The sequence below is a fragment of the Engystomops pustulosus genome, chromosome 6, assembly GCF_040894005.1.
Source record: "Engystomops pustulosus chromosome 6, aEngPut4.maternal, whole genome shotgun sequence".
NCBI lineage: Eukaryota > Metazoa > Chordata > Amphibia > Anura > Leptodactylidae > Engystomops > Engystomops pustulosus.
In genome coordinates this window covers 132,487,921-132,506,916 of record NC_092416.1, presented here as the reverse complement: position 1 = coordinate 132,506,916, position 18,996 = coordinate 132,487,921, and the positions used below count along the sequence as shown (strand labels likewise).

The 18,996-nt window shown below is 43.2% G+C and overlaps 2 protein-coding genes across 2 annotated transcripts in view; one reads left to right on the top strand and one right to left on the bottom strand.

Moving 5' to 3' along the window:
- Positions 1–1,076: 1,076 nt before the first annotated feature.
- On the bottom strand, positions 1,077–12,570 carry TACO1 (translational activator of cytochrome c oxidase I). Its single transcript, XM_072111073.1, has 6 exons — positions 12,386–12,570; positions 11,037–11,309; positions 10,856–10,962; positions 9,179–9,312; positions 4,530–4,707; positions 1,077–1,512 (listed from the first exon to the last, which is right to left on the bottom strand). The coding sequence occupies exons 2-6, from the start codon at positions 11,287–11,289 to the stop codon at positions 1,312–1,314; spliced, it is 873 nt and encodes a 290-aa protein (XP_071967174.1). The 5' UTR covers positions 11,290–11,309; positions 12,386–12,570; the 3' UTR covers positions 1,077–1,311.
- The window catches only part of LOC140064316 (piezo-type mechanosensitive ion channel component 2-like), an 87,788-nt gene continuing 81,251 nt past the window's right edge, over positions 12,460–18,996 (top strand). The window contains exon 1 of the mRNA XM_072111074.1: positions 12,460–12,789. The gene's annotated coding sequence lies outside the window, so the exon portion shown is untranslated. The remainder of the gene's footprint in view (positions 12,790–18,996) is intronic.

The window sequence follows — 18,996 nt, the reverse complement described above, 5'->3', positions numbered from 1 at the left end:
TATTTTAATAAAAGTTAACTTTTTTAAGCTTGAGCAATTGCTCTCTCTTTGTGAATAGGTTTAGTCTTTTGGAGCATAGCCGGTGTAAGCTGCTACTTGTCGGGGTTGCACAGTGTATGCCTTCTTACTTGGTATGGTAACTATGCCTATGGTTTTTAAAGTGACATATGCAGGATTTTTATGCTTATATTCAGCTGTCCATAATCTGGCCTAGTGTAGTATTTGTTCCATACCTATTACTCTATATGCTCTTCTTTGGCACTTTATATTGATATGACATGCACTGTTTTTAATATATGTTCCCATTGTTTAGCTACTACAGTATTATTGTGATTAATAAAGTATATAGCTTTTTACTGATATAATGTCAAGTTTCTTTTGCTAGTTTTTTTGCTAGAAGGCACAGATCTGGCCAACGTTATAAAAAACTTCTGCAGAACTTAAGATTCCCAAGAGCACAGCGGCCTCCATAATCCTTAAATGGAGGAAGTTTGGGACAACCACAACTCTTGCTCGACCTGGCTGTCCAGCCAAACTAAGCAATCGTGGGAGAAGAGCCTTGGTGAGAGAGGTAAAGTAGAACCCACAGTTCACTGTGGCTGAGCTCCAGAGATGCAGTAGGGAGACAGGAGCCATAAGCTAAACCCAATTGAGCATCTCTGGAGAGACTTGAAAATGGCCTCCACCGACGTTCACCATCCAACCTGAGGCATCTGGAGATGATCTACAAGGAAGAGGCAGAGGATCCCCAAATAAAGGTGTTAAAAACCTGCTTCATCATTTCCAAGAAGAATCATAGCTGCATTAGCTCAAAAGCTGCTTCTACCCAATACTGAGCAAAGGGGCCGAATACTTATGACCATGTGAATATATGTGCAAAAATATCTACATTTCTGTTTTTTTTCTGTCAAGATGGGGTACAGAGTGTACATTGATGAATCTCATCAGTTGGCTGCAATGAAACAAAGAGTGAAATGGGGTTTGAATACCTTCCATACCCACTGTATAATCCGCAGCTGCAAGGGCTACAGCAGGGTATTCTAGTAGAAACAAGTTATTGATTCAAGCCATTCTCATTCTATTAAAATTCTATTTTTTTTTTAATAATATTTGTGCAGTAAAATAATCCAACATCACAACATCCACCCATATTTACCACAGCATAAATAGTCATTTATAGTCATGATGTTCATATTGATCTTTGTAAGCAATACAATCCGTATGGAGATCACAGTACAAGCCATTAGTTCTGATGATGTAAAATGCCTAATTTATGGCTCGGAGAAGCGGCTGTACCTCCTGGGTTTCTTGCTATTCTATATTGTCATAGACCCGCATGACATCTGGTTGGTCCTTAATCAATTCAAGGAGTTTGAAGACTCTTTCTTTGTCTGTGTCTGAGAGCTGTACAGTGAGGGAAGGCAAATACTCTGGTCCGGAGGAGATTGGCACCAATCCGAAGGTGATCAGCTGACTTCGGACATCTCGTAGTGAAGATAAATCACAGATATACTACAAAGAAAGAAAATGATCAACACAGATCCAAGAGAATTTAAAGATCCTCTTTTGTCTAGAGCAGTGGTTCTCAACCTTTCTAATGCCCCAAACTATGTACAAGAATATTGTATTCGTGCAAAAAATGCAATAAAATCGTGGCTCCCATGGCTTTAGGCGACCCCCTGTGTTTTGGTTGTTCGACCCCCAGGTTGAGAACCGCTGGTCTAGGGTTTTTACTCATTTGAAGAAGTTGTCATGGCTTACATGGCTTACTTTCTACCTTAAATAAGACCACATTTGCCCACAGGTTGTTTCCAGTATTGCAGACAATGTTCACAAATGTAAATGGGACTAAGCTGCAATACCACGTCATCTATTCACGGTGTCATAGGGTATAATTTGGTGCACATGGGGACACAGCATTGTCAGTTGTGAGGAGAACCCCAAGCCGCCTCTATACCTTGGTAATCCCAATTGATCCAAGTTTTGGACATACACTGCTTCCGGATTTTAGCCTACTAATTGGTAAACAAATAAAGTTCATCTTATAAGCCATGTGTAGCTGTTCATCCTAAAGACCTACTAAAGCATTAGAAGTTTTTATTATGTACTAATAGCTAAAACCACAGAACTACTTTCTTAATCTCATGACTTAAAGGCAGGACTGTGGAGTCGGTAAACCAAATCTCCGACTCCAGCTCCACCAAAGTGGTCACCGACTTACTCTACACTTCTGTTTTCCTGGATACTCTAGCAGTGTTAGAGATAAATGCGGGCATTCCGCTCCAGTGTCTTATACTATAAGGCTTCGCTCCTGAGCATGTACATAAAGTGCAGCACACATTCATCCCAACTAAAAGGAAGATCGGGGGTGCACAAACAGGCACATTCTGCCTGTCAATCCATGAGTTGTGGTCCGCACCCTGCTGACTGTGGGAGGCCAATGAGCACTTCCATAACTGATGTGACATAACTGCTGTAAGCATTCATTGATGCAGGTCCTCCCCTTCCGTTACATTCTGTTCTCACTGCTCCCAGGCTCTCTACTGCTGCCCCACTCTGTGGGGCTCATTTACTAAGGACCCGATTCGCGTTTTCCCGAATATTTCCGATTTGCGCCAATTTTCCCTGTATTGCCCTGAGATTTTGGCGCACGCGATCGGATTGGGGCGCATCGGCGCTGGCATGCACACAACGGAAATCGGGGGTGGGGGGGGGGAGGGTTTGGCCGAACGAAAACCCGACGGATTCGGAAAAACCGCCGCATTTTTTTAAAAAAAGTGTCGCGGGACTCGTGCTTACCTTCACCAAGTATAGGTCGGTGAACTTCAGTGCATTCCGGCGGGCCTCGGCGGACTTCAGCGCAGCAGCGCCACCTGGTGGATGTCGGAGGAACTACCTTAGTGAATCCCGGCCGGACCCGATTCCACCGCAGAGAACGCGCCACTGGACCGGGTAAGTAAATCTGCCCCTGTGTTCTGATTCCTGACACTGGTTAAATGCATTGAAGTCAAGTCCCATAGCAAAGCGCCCAGAAGAGAGGACCCACGAGTGGGAAGTACTTGTCAACTCTACTCTACTGCTGGATCCTCTCCTTCTCCTGGTGCAGTTCTGCTCCAGGTCTTGATGCCAGTGCATACAACCAATATATAACACACTGCAGAGTGGTACATGAAGTAAAGAAGAAGCTGCTTTTTGTCTGCTCTGGGGTCGCCAGTATTTTTAGTATTATGCTCTAGGAGTCTCCAGTATTGTCTTGCATGGGGTGCATTATTGTCTGCTCTGGGGGTCTCCAGTATTTTAAGCCTGCTATGTGGTCTCTGGTAATAACGGTATTATCGTCTGCTCTGAATGCAGTATTTGGTTTCTGGGGTGGTATTTATTGCTGTACTGTGGCATTTATAATCTCTGGCATTTTGTGTTGTACTGTGGTTGTTGGTGCATCTTGGGTGCTGGTTACAGGTGTAGCTCCTTAAAGTTGAGATATATGAATTTATAACCCTTGGACCAATAAATGTTCTTCACCCTAAATCCTTATATCAGGAATAGAAGATGGGAGCCTGCTGGGCATTTCATTGGTGACGAAAGGCTGCTGGTCATGAGATGGGGAGGCTTCTGGTGTGTTCTAACCACCCTATAGTGTTCTAGTTAGATATACAAGTAAAAATCAGGAAATCTGAAGGTACCATTTATACATGAGTATCAGCCCAGTTTTTCAGTCCCACTATGCTTATACTCAAAAATATAAAAAAAATAAACTTAGTACTTACCTCCGGGACTCCCTGCAGTTCCTCTTCCATCTCGACTTCCTGTGTAACAGCACAGCTAGAGACGGCTTCATGCACTCTGTCCTGCACATAATATGATGCAGCAGTGACTGCTGGGCACTTCATTTGTGAGGGGCGGCTGCTGGGCACTTCATTTGTGAGGGGCGGCTGCTGGGCACTTCATTTGTGAGGGGCGGCTGCTGGGCACTTCATTTGTGAGGGGCGGCTGCTGGGCACTTCATTTGTGAGGGGCGGCTGCTGGGCACTTCATTTGTGAGGGGCGGCTGCTGGGCACTTCATTTGTGAGGGGCGGCTGCTGGGCACTTCATTTGTGAGGGGCGGCTGCTGGGCACTTCATTTGTGAGGGGCGGCTGCTGGGCACTTCATTTGTGAGGGGCGGCTGCTGGGCACTTCATTTGTGAGGGGCGGCTGCTGGGCACTTCATTTGTGAGGGGCGGCTGCTGGGCACTTCATTTGTGAGGGGCGGCTGCTGGGCACTTCATTTGTGAGGGGCGGCTGCTGGGCACTTCATTTGTGAGGGGCGGCTGCTGGGCACTTCATTTGTGAGGGGCGGCTGCTGGGCACTTCATTTGTGAGGGGCGTCTGCTGGGCACTTCATTTGTGAGCTCAATGCTATAGTCAAGTCAATAAGCTTTTCCAGTTTTTAGTGGCAAAATAAGGTGCCTCATCTTATAGTCAAGTATAAGGTAAATTCCCTTTAAACCTAAAATCCACATTCTTCATGGACAGACCTCCTCTTCCCACCTTGTAAATATCTTTCTCTTCTTCTTCATCCTGCATCTCTTGGACATCCTCAGCTCCTGCCTGTATCGCTAAGTCAAGTGCCTGCTCCAACTGCACAGGTTTGCCATCTCGGTCTTGAGTCTGGACGGTCACTACCCCCTTTTTGTTAAAGCAATGCAACACATCAGTGTGAGTACCCCTGTAAATCATAAAAATTTTATTTAAAAATCTTTATATTTTTAATACAGTTTTAATACAGACAATAATAATTTTGAGTGGACAGGCAATTAAATGGTTCTGAAAACGAATGAAAATGGCATGTGATATAATATTAAAGCTAATTTTTCCCCCACAAATCAATAGCTCTTGGGATGGAGAACAACTTTGACTATAGTTTCAGAACTGGAGATACAGGCAGCAACACACATGGTTGGAAATGCAATCTGCAGATAAAATCCAGTTCTCACCTATCTTTTAACCCCTTAAGGACGCAGCCTGTTTGTACATTAAGGCTCGGTCCTTTTTTTGACTAGTGTCTCTCCCTGTGGTAATAACTTTTCAACGCTTTAAGATATCCCTGTGATTTTCGAATTGTTTTCTCGTGAGACATTGTAGTTTTTGTTAGTAGTGTCATTTTGGTGATCCGTTCCTTTTTTGGGGGGTAAAATTTCCAAAATTTTGGAAAAATTTTTTAAAAATTACTATTTTCAAAGTTTCAAATGCTATACTTTTTAGACCAAAAGTCACGCCACAAATTTTTTGTGGTAGAAACCTTCTGCCATTGTTTTTTTTTTAATTTCCATAATTTTTTTTACGGATGTGAGAAGGTTTGAAGTTTTAGTAGCAACTGAAAAATGCGAAATTTTTGGTGATCAATTCAGTTTGGAAGTGCCCTATAAAGGTTTTTGTACTATATACCCCCACAAGTAGTACCATTTTATGAACTTAACATCTCAACCTATTCAAATCAGCAGTTAAAAAGTATGTTAACCCTTTAATTATTTTTCAGGAAGCAAACAAAAATGGATTGGAAATTTCAATTTTTGATTACGATTTTTCTCATTTAGCCCTAATATGGACGCATTCAGAAAGAATTTGAGGTAAATATAAATCCCAAAATTTTTGCCCTGCTTCTTTCGTAGGGCAATACCAGACATGTGGATGTCAACTGTTTCGTCGCACAGCGATGTCCAGAACAGAGTTCGTACTATTGGGTTTTTGGAAGGCTAATTTGGCTGCAAATGTTTTGTGGTGCCACAGTGTAATTGATGAGCCCCTGAACTAACAATACAATAGAAAACCAAAGATGTCACCATTTCAGAAACTAGACCCCTCAAAGAATTTATCTGTAGTTATGGTGAGCAATTTAACCCCACACATGCTGGCCAAAACCTAAGTAAAGTAAATGCTGCAGCAAAAAATGCTTTTAATCTCAAAAATGTAATTTTAGTGCCTAATATATTGCGCCCAACCCATGCCACTTCAGAGAAACACCCCAAAAATCATTCTGCGGGTTGTCCTGAGAATGGCCAATGTGCCAATAATTGACAGGCTGGGGACACGGCAGGGCTGAGAAGGGACAAGCAAAATTTTGCTTTTGGAGCACCCTTTCCACAAAACTGAAGTTGGGGTGCCCCTGAGGTACCAGTGCAATAGAAACCCCCAAGTAGTGACCACATTTTAGGAAAGAGCACCCCTCAAAGTATTGATCTAGGGTTGTATGAGTATTTTAATCCCGGAGATACTGGCCCTGATGTAATCTGCATGATGTGCACAGCCACCTTATTGTACCACACCTTCGACTTCCGCATGGCGTTATATGGCTGAAGTACCTGGTACGACAAATCCACCCCTCCCATGTACTTGTTATAATCCAAAATACAGTCCGGCTTGGGGGTTTCTGCACTGTTACCTCGTACAGGGGCAGCGGTGGTGGTGTGCCCATGTATTGTTAGTACAAGGACATTCCTCTTGTCCTTGTACCTACCACACAATACCGAGTCGCTGCTTAGTGCTCGGCTCTCGTGCCTTCTGAGCTTTTCCCCTAGCAGAGATTTTCGGGAGACCTCTCTGCCGCAGTTTGTCTGGAAATGAGGCACTTGAACAGGGTAACACTGGTATAAAAATTATCCAGGTAGAGGTGGTAGCCCTGGTCGAATAGTGGGTGCACCAAATCCCAAACTATCTTTCCAGCAATTCCCAGGAAGGTGGGGGCATTCAGGGGGCACTGTTCTAGAGTCCTTCCCTTCATATACCCTGAACCTAAAAGTGTAAACCTCTTATTGGGCAGGTAGTGGCGGAACTGAAGTATCCCTTTGAAACGTACCAGGGACTCATCCACTGATATGTGCCTCTTAGGAGTATACACTTCCATAATTCGGGCACTCAGATAGTCTAATATGGGCCGGACCTTATACAACCTATCAAAACTGGGGTCATCTCTGGGTGGGCACTGAGCATTGTCAGCAAAATGCAGAAACCTATGGATGGCTTCAAAGCGCATCCTACTCATCGCCATGCAGAACATCGGGGTGTGGTACAGTATGTCTGTGCTCCAATAGTCCCTGATAGCGGGCTTTTTGACCAGTCCCATAAGAAGTACTATGCCGCAATACTTCTCCATCTCTGCTGCACTGACAGGGGTCCACCCCTATGGTTGCGCATAAAAAAGGGGGGTTTTGGGAAATATATTGTGAAGCGTAGAGATGTGGGATACCATCAGACCAATTAGGTCCTCACTAAAAAAGAACTTTAAAAAGTCCACTGGTCCGAGTCCTGCCATGTCTCTTTGTATCCCAGGACTTGCCATAAAATCAGGGACCTGAAGGGCATAGTTACTGGGGGTCACCCATGTGGGGTCAGAAGCCCCGGGCACTCCAGCAGAAGTCCCGGGCACTTTGGCATTACAGGCAGTCCCCGGGTTACATACAAGATAGGGTCTGGAGGTTTGTTCTTAAGTTGAATTTGTATGTAAGTCGAAACTGTATATTTTATAATGGAAGTTCTAGACAATTTTTTTTCTTTTGCCCCAGTGACAATTGGAGTTTCAAAATTTTTGGTGTAATGGGACCAAGAATTATCAATAAAGCTTCATTACAGACATCTTACAGCTGATCATTACAGTCTGGGACTATAGTAAGGCATCCAGAGAGCTTCACCAGAGGTCACAGTGGGCAGAGGGGTCCGTCTGTAACTATGGGTTGTCTTAGTCGGGTGTCCTTAAGTAGGGGACCGCCTGTACTACAAAAGCGACTTCTCAGGGTTTCCTCAGAGTCGCTTTGGGAGGACGAGGTAGACAAATAAAACGGACACTCGTCCCCACTAGCTGACACTGTATCAGAGGCCATATAATTAGACACCTCCAAATCAGTATATGTCTTATGGAATATGATGGGGGAGGTAGTAAACAACCTACACTGAACAACACACGACAGCGCATACTCCTTTGCAGAACAACACAGAACGACAACAGAACGCCTACTCCTCCACAGAATAGAACGCCTCCTCCTCCGCAAAACCCCTATGCCACACGATTTGCGGTTTGGGGGGGAAAGGGAATACAGACGATAGGTGGGATAGCACAGGGAAGTGGGATCACACTAGGAGGGGGATGAATGATGGGTGTACTGGTCCACAATATAGGACAGATCTCAGAACGGCGGCGTTGGAAAGCGCAGAGAGTCTTGGATCTGCCCCCCACAGTCTCTGATCTCTGTAATTAGCCTGTCAGTACAGACAGGCCAATCACAGTGATCAACATCCCAGGACCAATCAGATCGGTCCTGGGATGTCAGAGGGGGGATGTCCCCTTTCAATCCCGACATGACGGGATGACGTCATTTTACTATGTCGCCTCCAGTGTCAGATTGCTGTAATTGGCCTGTCTGTATAGATGGGCCAAACGCAGCGATCGACATCACAGGACCAATGATATCGGTCCTGTGATGTCAGAGGGGACATCCCCCCTCACGATTCCGCCCAGTATCGCCGTATCTTTACATGTTGCGCCGCCAGAGGATATATCCGCTGCAGAGCCCTAACTCACTGCGCTGAGTGGCGGATATATCCGCCGCACAGCGGCAAGGGGTTAACTGCCCTCATGTTCAGGGAAGAGAACATTAAGTCTGATGTGATCTGAAAATGTTATCTTTAATATAACACAAAAACATGTATTAAAGTACTATAGAACAAAAGATATGGACTTCTGAAGTGACCCCTGGTATCTGATCACATGAAATCACAGCAGCCTCCATGGAGGATGGAGAGGAGTAGAAGTCCAAGGAGGCTGGGGTACAGTTTGCTAATGTTAGGAGGCTAAAAAACTTAAAATTATATCTCTCTGGTCACACATTGACTGCTGAAGTCATAGTGAGCTGTGATTTGGTTAAATTCCACTCACTGCGCTATGGATTTTCTGCATGTAATAAACATCATTGACAGGCAGCTTAGACATGATTCTGTTATCCTGAAATACTGATGAGCAATAATATAGAACAGAAGGGTCAGCCATCAGTTCTGACAAATTAGCCAATGCCACTAATTCGGGTCTTCTCTATATCTCTGTGCAGTTTCCATATTGTCAAAAAACTGTACTAAAAAGCAGACACAGAAAAACCTGTTAAACAAGAAGTAATTATAGCGCTATTTAATATACTTCTAAGATAACATACCCATTTTTGTTCAGTAGCAGTCTGAGTTCTGAAAAAGAGCGATTGGTGTTATCAGTCAAGATTTCAATAATGAGGGAACATCCACCAGGCCCTCTAGCTTGATACAGTGCATAGGACGTGGGTTTAGCTTTATCCTGGAGGTTTGAGGAGAAAAATGTACAAATTATTTTTGACAATGTTTAAGGGTTTATGAAGTAAATCATATTAAAATATCTAATGAAAGAGGCCCTACATCATTAGAGTAAAACTGTTGCTTTCTTTTAAAAATAAGTGGCACACCTGTCCCTGGCACGTGTATTCCAGCTCTGCCCAATCCAATTCTACTGTGCCAAGCTGCAATGCAGGATACACCACATGGGAAAGTTTGGCTTTGCTACTAATAAGAACTAGTTTTGTTCTTTTAACCATTCCCTGCCAAGGACATATCTCATATATGGGTTTTACTCTTTAGTGGCAACCTCCAATTCGGAAGATAGCAATAATAAAGATCCTGGCACCTCAGGGTCCCATAAGAAGATTCAGGCGGTTTGACCCATAAAAACAACTTATTACACATTTCATGTCCGCTTACATCATCAGGTTTATATCAACATATCAAATTCACATCTTTATAGTGTATTGTCTCATATGGCGTCTTTCTTCACTTCCTATATGATATCACACTCAGTGGAAATGGCTACTTGTTATTTACGTTACTCTCTATAGTATACACTTAAATGACTCACTGCGGTAGAGCTTAGAATGATGTTCATATCTATTTGTGTCCACAAAGTAAAACCCTGACATATATTGGGTTATTCAACGTCATGTGGACATCTCTCGTCTTGAAGTTTTCGATAGACTTATCATGTGAACGTATTCAGTCATATGACCATTTACTTTAATTACGCGCCCTTTTAAATCTGGATAACAGTGTGTATCTCCAAATATAAAACTGTTATATAACCAGAAACTTTTTTGCCTACTCCATTATTAGTTTGTGTTAAATAAATATCGGATGGATTGTACATTTGGAGTTACCTAGGAGAATTCATCCTTATGATGTTTTTATAATGGCTCACAAAATTTAAAGATGACCAAGTAAAGGTATCTTAATTCTATCTATGGTTATAAAGGAAGGTGGTCACAAAATGGGAAGTCTTGATAGAGACATAGTTAGAGACATACTAACTCATAACCCATACTATAACACACATGTGCCAGTTTCTGATGATGGAAATAAGCTTTGCTATGAAGCCTCCAAACACTTTCTGGTTGCCTGCAATCACTTAAGTGTCTTCTATCATCAGCTACATAAGTGGCTTCACTTAATACAGGCAGTCCCCGAGTTACGTACAAGATGGGGTCTGTAGGTTTGTTCTTAAGTTGAATTTGTATGTAAGTCGGAACTGTATATTTTATCATTGTAATCCCAGCCACAACTTTTTGGTCTCTGTCACAATTGGATTTTAAAAATGTTGGGTTGTCATAAGAACCAGGTTTAACAATAAAGCTTCATTAGACACCATTTATAACTGTTACAGCTGTTTATTGTTGCCTAGGACTAAAGTACAATAAATTACCAATATCCAGAGGTCCGTTTGTAACTAGGGGTCGTATGTAAGTCGAGTGTTCTTAAGTAGGGGACCGCCTGTATAACAAATGAGATAATTTGTGTTCCTGATCGTGTTTTCTTACCGCTCCTTTAATAGCAGCCTCAATGGAGGTTTTTGGCATGTTTCTTTGTCGGGCTTGCTCAACCAGTTGGTACAAATATGGATTGAAGTCAGGGTTTGATCCCCCTTCTGTAAGAAGAAGACAATACTATCATTTTCTGTCTATTTCCACAAGTCTTAAATAATGGATCCCTTATTTGTACCTTTGACTGCCACTTTGATCATCATGGTGAGCTTAGCAAACAGGCGTGACCTGGCTGCATCCTTCGGACCTTTTATATGCTTTACTTTGGACCATTTATTGTGCCCAGCTGAGGTGATAGCGGAGGTGTGAAGACATGCTACATACGGGCTCAGGCTTGGACAACGTAATCTAACCAAAGCTTCCTGACCTCCAGACGCTGAGCTCCGGAGACATCTCCAGTACGAGAAACAAAACCTTCTAATAAGAGACATAGCGCTAACAATAGCTTACCCTGTAGAAACAGAGGAGAACGAAATTAAGAAGGACTCCTTACAGTTGACAAATATAAACCCATTCACACTGCTTTCTTTAAATAATATGCTTTAACTGTAAGAAATCTGCAAATGCCCCATGAGAATGTGAACCTGCTACAAACTCTGCCATCGCAGAATGCGACAACTCCAGAGTACAGTGTGTCGACCACTGGGGCTCAAATAACAACATGCCAAGGCAGGTACTTATTATTGGGGACACTAAAATAAGGTGCACCTCTTACTAAGACATTTGACTTTATAAGACCTGAATGTGTCACCCATGCCTACCCAGGCTTAGTTGCTAGGCGATGGGCATGTTCAGCTCTCCTGTGGAAATGGCAACAGATTCCATCTAAATTCATTCATTTTTTTATACAGCAAATAAATGGACACTAGACCTTAAAGGGGTTCTCTTTTTCTGTTTACAGTTCCGTGCACTTTTCTCCCCTTCTTAACCCCTTTAGTTTTTCTTTGCCAGGTAAGTATAGACTACTGTAAATTTTAACCTGTAAATGGCTAACCATGGCAAATTGGTTTAAATTATCAATTTGCTATATTTAGGAAGATAAAGCTTATTACATGCAATGTTATTAACTGGGGAGCCACTTTTGGGCAACATTTTTGTTAACCAAAATAGCTAAAAAGCTAAATAGTAAATAGTTCCTATGTAGTGGAATAATGGAAACAAGCACCTGATGTGACCTGACCCTTTGAAAACAGAAGGTTTAATACTAGCAATGTGTTAGGGAAGTGGATCCACTGCTACACATTATGTGTCTGTAAGGGCATCCTGGAAGTTATAGTGTTAATAAAGCTGAAACCTTTGCATAAGGGACTGCAATTAATTAAACGGCACCACAATGGAGAAGAAATTTACTGGCATTATCTGAATCTGATCCTACATATGTAGGGTGACCCCTTTAAATAAACCTTTGTCACGCGATGATCTCTATACAACGGTGTACATAGCAATGCCATAGAATAGCACGTGTAAGGTACAAAGGGTGCGATATAATATATCTTCTCTACAACCCCAGACACACGGGGCACCGACCTCCCAAATCACATCTTCCTCTCCCCGATCTCCCCTTGCAGAAAACAGCTGGAGTACGGTCACACAGGGGGAAGAGTGCAGCCGCTACACCAGACCTCCAGGAAACACGCTGAATGCTGTTTAGTTCCGTGGCTGGAGGAATTGCTGCTTTGCTGTACAGCAGAGACCCGTAAGAGCGCCCCACAGTGGCGGAGACGCTTCTCACAATCCCAGCAAAGTGGCTTCAAGAGTAGCGATATTTCCAGAGTGAGAGCCCCAAAACCAAGGGGGTACCCGAACCCCTGCAATGACAATCAGAGATCCACATAATGGAAGAAAGACATATTTTAATTTGAAGGACTTAATATTAACATAGTGATAAATGCTTAGACTACAATACCAGAGACGTAACTTGAAGGTGTCAGGTAATTTGTACATCATGATGAGGTTAAAATGAGACACCCACCTAATGACTAATAATTGTTTTAGGGAGGAGAAGCGACACATGCAGGATATCGGGCACACAATCTTAGTGAATCGCGGCAGAGTGCATTATCGACTGACAATTTACTTTCGGTGAACTCTGTCGAACAAGTAAGTTAATGTGGGAGATAAAAATGGGACACATTTACTAAGGTTACGCGGACGGCACAAACATCGGGTTCCCCGACGATTTCCATTTTGCGCCGCATTTAAAAGGGGTTTTGTTGCACGCGAACGGATTGTGTCGCAATCGCTGTGAGTTAAAGCATTTGGTTTTCCAATAGTGATGGGTGTCGAAACCTCACTGACCCATCTCTGGGGAATGCAGGTGCCTTATTTACAGTTATATTCACACCACACTGATCCTCTAAATGCAACAAAAGATCACTGCTGCTTGACGTGTCTGGCCCAAACCTGAGCTGCACAAGTTATGTGAGTGGAGGTTTAAATTGTCAGTACAAATCTGCATCATCATGTACCTCTGTCTGGTGTGGTCACATATGACTTTCTCCCACATTAAAGCTCATATTATAATTGTCCCCTGTCAGTGCAGGAGATGGATCTGCTATCTTCTTTTTGATAGTTGCTTTTAACAACCACATTATTGTTACTCACAACATGCTATGGATTACCATTGGCAAAAAACATTAATATCATGTGACTGCATATTTTCCTCACAGTGAATTTTTCACTATTACCAACTACAACCTCTGGGGACCCCTTTGAGCATATACACCACAGTGGTCAAAAACAAGACCTTGGGCCACATTTATCATGGCTTATACACCTGAAAACAGGGTACAAGCCATGATTTAGTCAATATTTCCGACTCTGTGCTGGGAATTGCGACTTCTTTGTCCAATTCGACGGTTGGGCGTGTAGGGACAGTGCCTTGCTGTGTAGAATGCCGGTGTCGGGCATCCCTGCCCCGCATCTGTGCAATTCTGTGCACCAGATCAGGCCAGCATAAGACAAATGTACATCCTTGTGTTTTCCAGCATATCTTGTCATAATTTATACAGGTCATTATGTCAAAAGTGTATATGGTAATTGTAAAAAAAGAAACCTCAATAGCAAACATACACTTATGACCAGCACTTCCTACCTACCTAAACAGACCACTTGTACCCCTATACTTCACCTGCTCCCAATCCATCAGCAGCTGTCAGATAGAGACCTCTGGGAACCTGCTCCCTCTTCTAGATCAGTAATCATTATTGTTCATGTAAAGACCTTTTAGTGGGTCCCCAGACATTTCTACACTACATATAATGTAACCAACGGTAAAAGCGAAAGGAAACTCTGAGACCAACTATTCAGCATAAAACATGAAAGGCAGTAATAGCAATCTACTCATCCCCAACTGGTCCCTTGTGTCTCATTATTGATGTCTTCTGTCAGTATCCTACTCTTGGTATTAAATCGACAAAAAATATTTTTATTGACTACATATGTCTGGCATCTTATATTTTGAAAGAATTGGCAAGAAATTTATGAGATACTTGTCCATTTGTCTACCAGTACACTAAATACATGTCCAGGTTTTGCTGTATAGTAGCAGAGTTGCAGCTATGAGCAAAAACATATATGTAGGCAGGAGCTACACAAAGACATCTCGAGGTGTGACTACTAGCAAGGCCGGTTTTGGACAAAGTGGGGCCACAAAATAAAACTATTTTATGAACAGTCACAGTCAGTAAGAGGCTCCTTTAGTTCTGCAATAACACTTTGTAGATTACTAACTGTAGTATGGTCAGGAAATCTGTAATATGGGACTGTAGGAGAATTTTATTGGAGATAGATGATAGGTAGATTGATGATAGAAGATAAATATGAAAGTTGATATAGATTTAAATATATAGATTATAGATTTATAGATGCAAAATATAAAGTAGATTATATATCAATAGCTAGAAGATAGATATGAGAGATAGATAGATAAAGTAGTAGAGAGATAGACGATTGATGGATAGATAATAGATAGGAGATAGGTAGACACAAGATATATAGAAAAATAGATAGACAAAAAGCTAGACAGATAAATGGTTAGATAGACAGATATATCGATAGGAAATTATCTATAGGAGATAGATAACTATCTAGACAGATAGATGATAAGCATCTTTACCCAAGCAATCAACCAAGGGGTATTAAAAGAGCAATACATCCTCTGCCCATAAAAGTCCGCATGCAGAGGGTCCCATTAGGACAGGGCGTCCTGGGCAAATGCCCAGTTTGACACCCCCTACTCCAGCCCTGACTAACTGTACTTGAACTCTAACTTTTGATGCCTTCTGCATAATAGCGCCTGACTACAAAGGAGCCATTTATTTCAGTGGGTCCTGAAGTGAGAGAGGCGTTACGGTGATAAAGGGGCTTTAGGGTACACAGTAGGACTTTGCGGCACATTTAATATGCAGAGTCCGACAGAAGTGTGTTGCACGCCTATGTTAAAGGTACACCAAGAAACAGTTGGTGCACTCTGTTGGGGCAGTGCAGGGAGGGCTAGATTCATGAAGAATGGGTGCCAAAATTCAAGAATTTGGTGCACCCTGCACACTTCACAGGCAGACTACACCTTGTGCAGATTGCACTGTTTTTGTTCAGCTGGTGGCAGTGACCTGTGTATCTGGGAGGGCGTTCTCACTGGACAGCATCGGCCTCTTGGCAGGTGGTCCTGCTGACACAGTTCTTTGCAGGGATTAACCTCGTAGGTGCTGAAGCAGCTCTCTACAGCACGTGGCAGCAATAAAACAGTCTTTCTTGTAAAGCACACTTGGGCCTTAACCCGTATGGCAGCAGGGTTAGGCAGCACAGTCTTTGTAAATCGACAGTTCAAAGTGCCAGTATAAGGCACTAAAGTAAATATCCCGTTTGTGACACCACTTGCAACATTCCCCACCGGGGCCTAGCCTTTTCTTGGTGACCTGGATGCCTCCGGAGCCCAGAATACTGGAGTGGCTGGCTAGTGCGACACTGTGGTCATGATGCTTGGTATGGGGACCGGAGGGCTGACCTACAGCCTGGCAGGTTTTCAGCAGGTGGTGTGTAAGAAATAAGGAAGGATAGGATGATGCAGTGGTTTCTCCCTGGGGAAACCCCTGAGTGTCTGTAGGATGAGTCCCTGGGTAATGGATGGGGAGCCTGTGGTGGTAAGCAGCCATATTCAGGGATCAGACGGAGGCAACGTTGTGCAAATCAACTTACAGTTCTTTATTCAACAGCAGGCAATGGCCAATAAACGATTAACAGCAGATTCTTTGATGCTGGAATGTTCATAGAGAGAGAGCTGGTCCGCAGGAAAGTTGCACGCAGCCTGATAGTACTGTAGATACAGGCTGGGCTGGTTCAGACGGAACTAAGTCCAATTGATGGAAGCTGCAGTTCTAGGCTAAAGTCTCCATGCTTGCCCTGTGTGCCAGGCAGTAGGCCTGAGGCACTAGAAGTTCCTGGGACTGAAGAACAGACCTTACACCACGTGCTTTCACCTAGAAGGGGTTTTTATACTTATAGTGGTCAGGTATCACCTCTCCAATCACATCGCAGCTGACATAACAGACAGGTCATTGGATGACTACATACACCAGTTAACTATTGCCTTTAGAGGCTGTATCTACAGCTGCAATTAAAACCTTCCTAGAGGGTTGGCGTCTCCCTCTAACAGCTCCTGACCTGGAGAGGACGCTATTTGCAACTAGCCTGCCTATGCATTGGCAGGGGTGTTGTACATGTGAGAGACACAGACATCAGCTACACATTTACCTGACATATTCTTCTTTACACATGTGTGAGAGACACTCATCATCTACACAAGTACCTGACATGTTCTGCTATACACATGTGTGAGACACAGACATCAGCTACACATCTACCTAACATATTCTGCTTTATACATTTATGAGAGACACTCATCAGCTACACAAGTACCTGACATGTTCTGCTATACACATGTGTGAGACACAGACATCAGCTACACAAGTACCTGACATGTTCTGCTATACACATGTGAGAGACAGACATCAGCTACACGAGTACCTGACATGTTCTGCTATACACATGTGTGAGACCCAGACATCAGCTACACAAGTACCTGACATGTTCTGCTATACACATATGTGAGACACAGACATCAACTACACAAGTACCTGACATGTTCTGCTATACACATGTGATTGACAGAGACATCAGCTACACATGTACCTGACATGTTCTGCTATACACATGTGACAGACATCAGCTACACAAGTACCTGACATGTTCTGCTATACACATGTGACAGACATCAGCTACACAAGTACCTGACATATTCTGCTATACACATGTGAGAGATACAGACATCTGCTATACATGTACCTGACATGTTCTGCTATACACATGTGAGAGACACAGACATCAGCTACACAAGTGCCTGACATGTTCTGCTATACACATGGCTGCATCCTAGAGCAGTTGAATAAAGTTGAATACAGCAGGAGGTATAGAGAGGCAGCCAGCACAGGAGTTTTTTCATCAGTAAACGGGTGACAGACACATGTGACAGACATCAGCTACACAAGTACCTGACATATTCTGCTATACACATGTGAGAGATACAGACATCTGCTATACATGTACCTGACATGTTCTGCTATACACATGTGAGAGACACAGACATCAGCTACACATGTACCTGACATGTTCTGCTATACACATATGTGAGACACAGACATCAGCTACACAAGTACCTGACATGTTCGGCTATACACCTGTGTGACACAGACATCAGTTATACAAGTACCTGACATGTCCTGCCATACACATGTATGAGACACAGACATCAGCTACACAAGTACCTGACATGTTCTGCTATACACATGTGAGAGACACAGACATCAGCTACACAAGTACCTGACATGTTCTGCTATACACAAGTGAGAGATACAGACATCAGCTACACAAGTACCTGAAATGTTCTGCTATACACATGTGAGAGACACAGACATCAGCTACACAAGTACCTGACATGTTCTGCTATACACATGTGAGAGACACAGACATCAGCTACACAAGTACCTGACATGTTCTGCTATACACATGTGAGAGATACAGACATCAGCTACACAAGTGCCTGACATGTTCTGCTATACACATGTGAGACACAGACATCAGCTGCACAAGTACCTGACATATTCTGCTATACACATGTGAGAGATACAGACATCAGCTACACAGGTACCTGACATGTTCTGCTATACACATGTGACAGACATCAGCTACACAAGTACCTGACATGTTCTGCTATACACATGTGAGAGACACAGACATCAGCTACACAAGTACCTGACATGTTCTGCTATACACATGTGAGAGATACAGACATCAGCTACACAAGTGCCTGACATGTTCTGCTATACACATGTGAGACACAGACATCAGCTGCACAAGTACCTGACATATTCTGCTATACACATGTGAGAGATACAGACATCAGCTACACAGGTACCTGACATGTTCTGCTATACACATGTGACAGACATCAGCTACACAAGTACCTGACATATTCTGCTATACACATGTGAGAGATACAGACATCTGCTATACATGTACCTGACATGTTCTGCTATACACATGTAAGAGACACAGACATCAGCTACACAAGTGCCTGACATGTTCTGCTATACACATGGCTGCATCCTAGAGCAGTTGAATACAGTTGAATACAGCAGGAAGTATAGAGAGGCAGCCAGCACAGGAGTTTTTACATCAGTAAACGGGCTGTCAATTAACAATGGTGGTGTGGCTGTGCCTCCCCCTCATGAATAAGCTGGACTGCTGAATATGATAATGACTCATTGGACATTTCACAGGTCATTTGCATATAGCTTTAGTACCTGATTGCTTAGATTTACAGGCATGTAGAGGGACAATGACGGGATAGAGGCAATTCTTTCTTATGGCAGGTTTTGAAAATATATTTAGTTTTGGGAGTTATTTTGCCTGATGGATTCTCTTTAACCCCTTAACGCTCTGCGCCGTAGCTCTACGGCGCAGAGGTATAAGGGATGTATGAAGAGGGCTCACGGGCTGAGTCCTCTTCATACAGAGGTGGGGGTTTTTGCATTTTGCACAAAACCCCCACCGCTAATAACCGCGGTCGGTGCTTGCACCGA

Bases quoted from the DNA above. Each gene is read 5' to 3' on its own strand.
- TACO1 (XM_072111073.1), bottom strand. From the start codon at position 11,289: ATGTCTCTTATTAGAAGGTTTTGTTTCTCGTACTGGAGATGTCTCCGG. The intron at 10,963-11,036 runs GTACAAATAAGG...TTCTTCTTACAG, and splicing joins GATCAAAGTGGCAGTCAAAG to AAGGGGGATCAAACCCTGAC. The intron at 1,513-4,529 runs GTGGGAAGAGGA...CTTTCTTTGTAG, and splicing joins AAGAGAAAGATATTTACAAG to TATATCTGTGATTTATCTTC.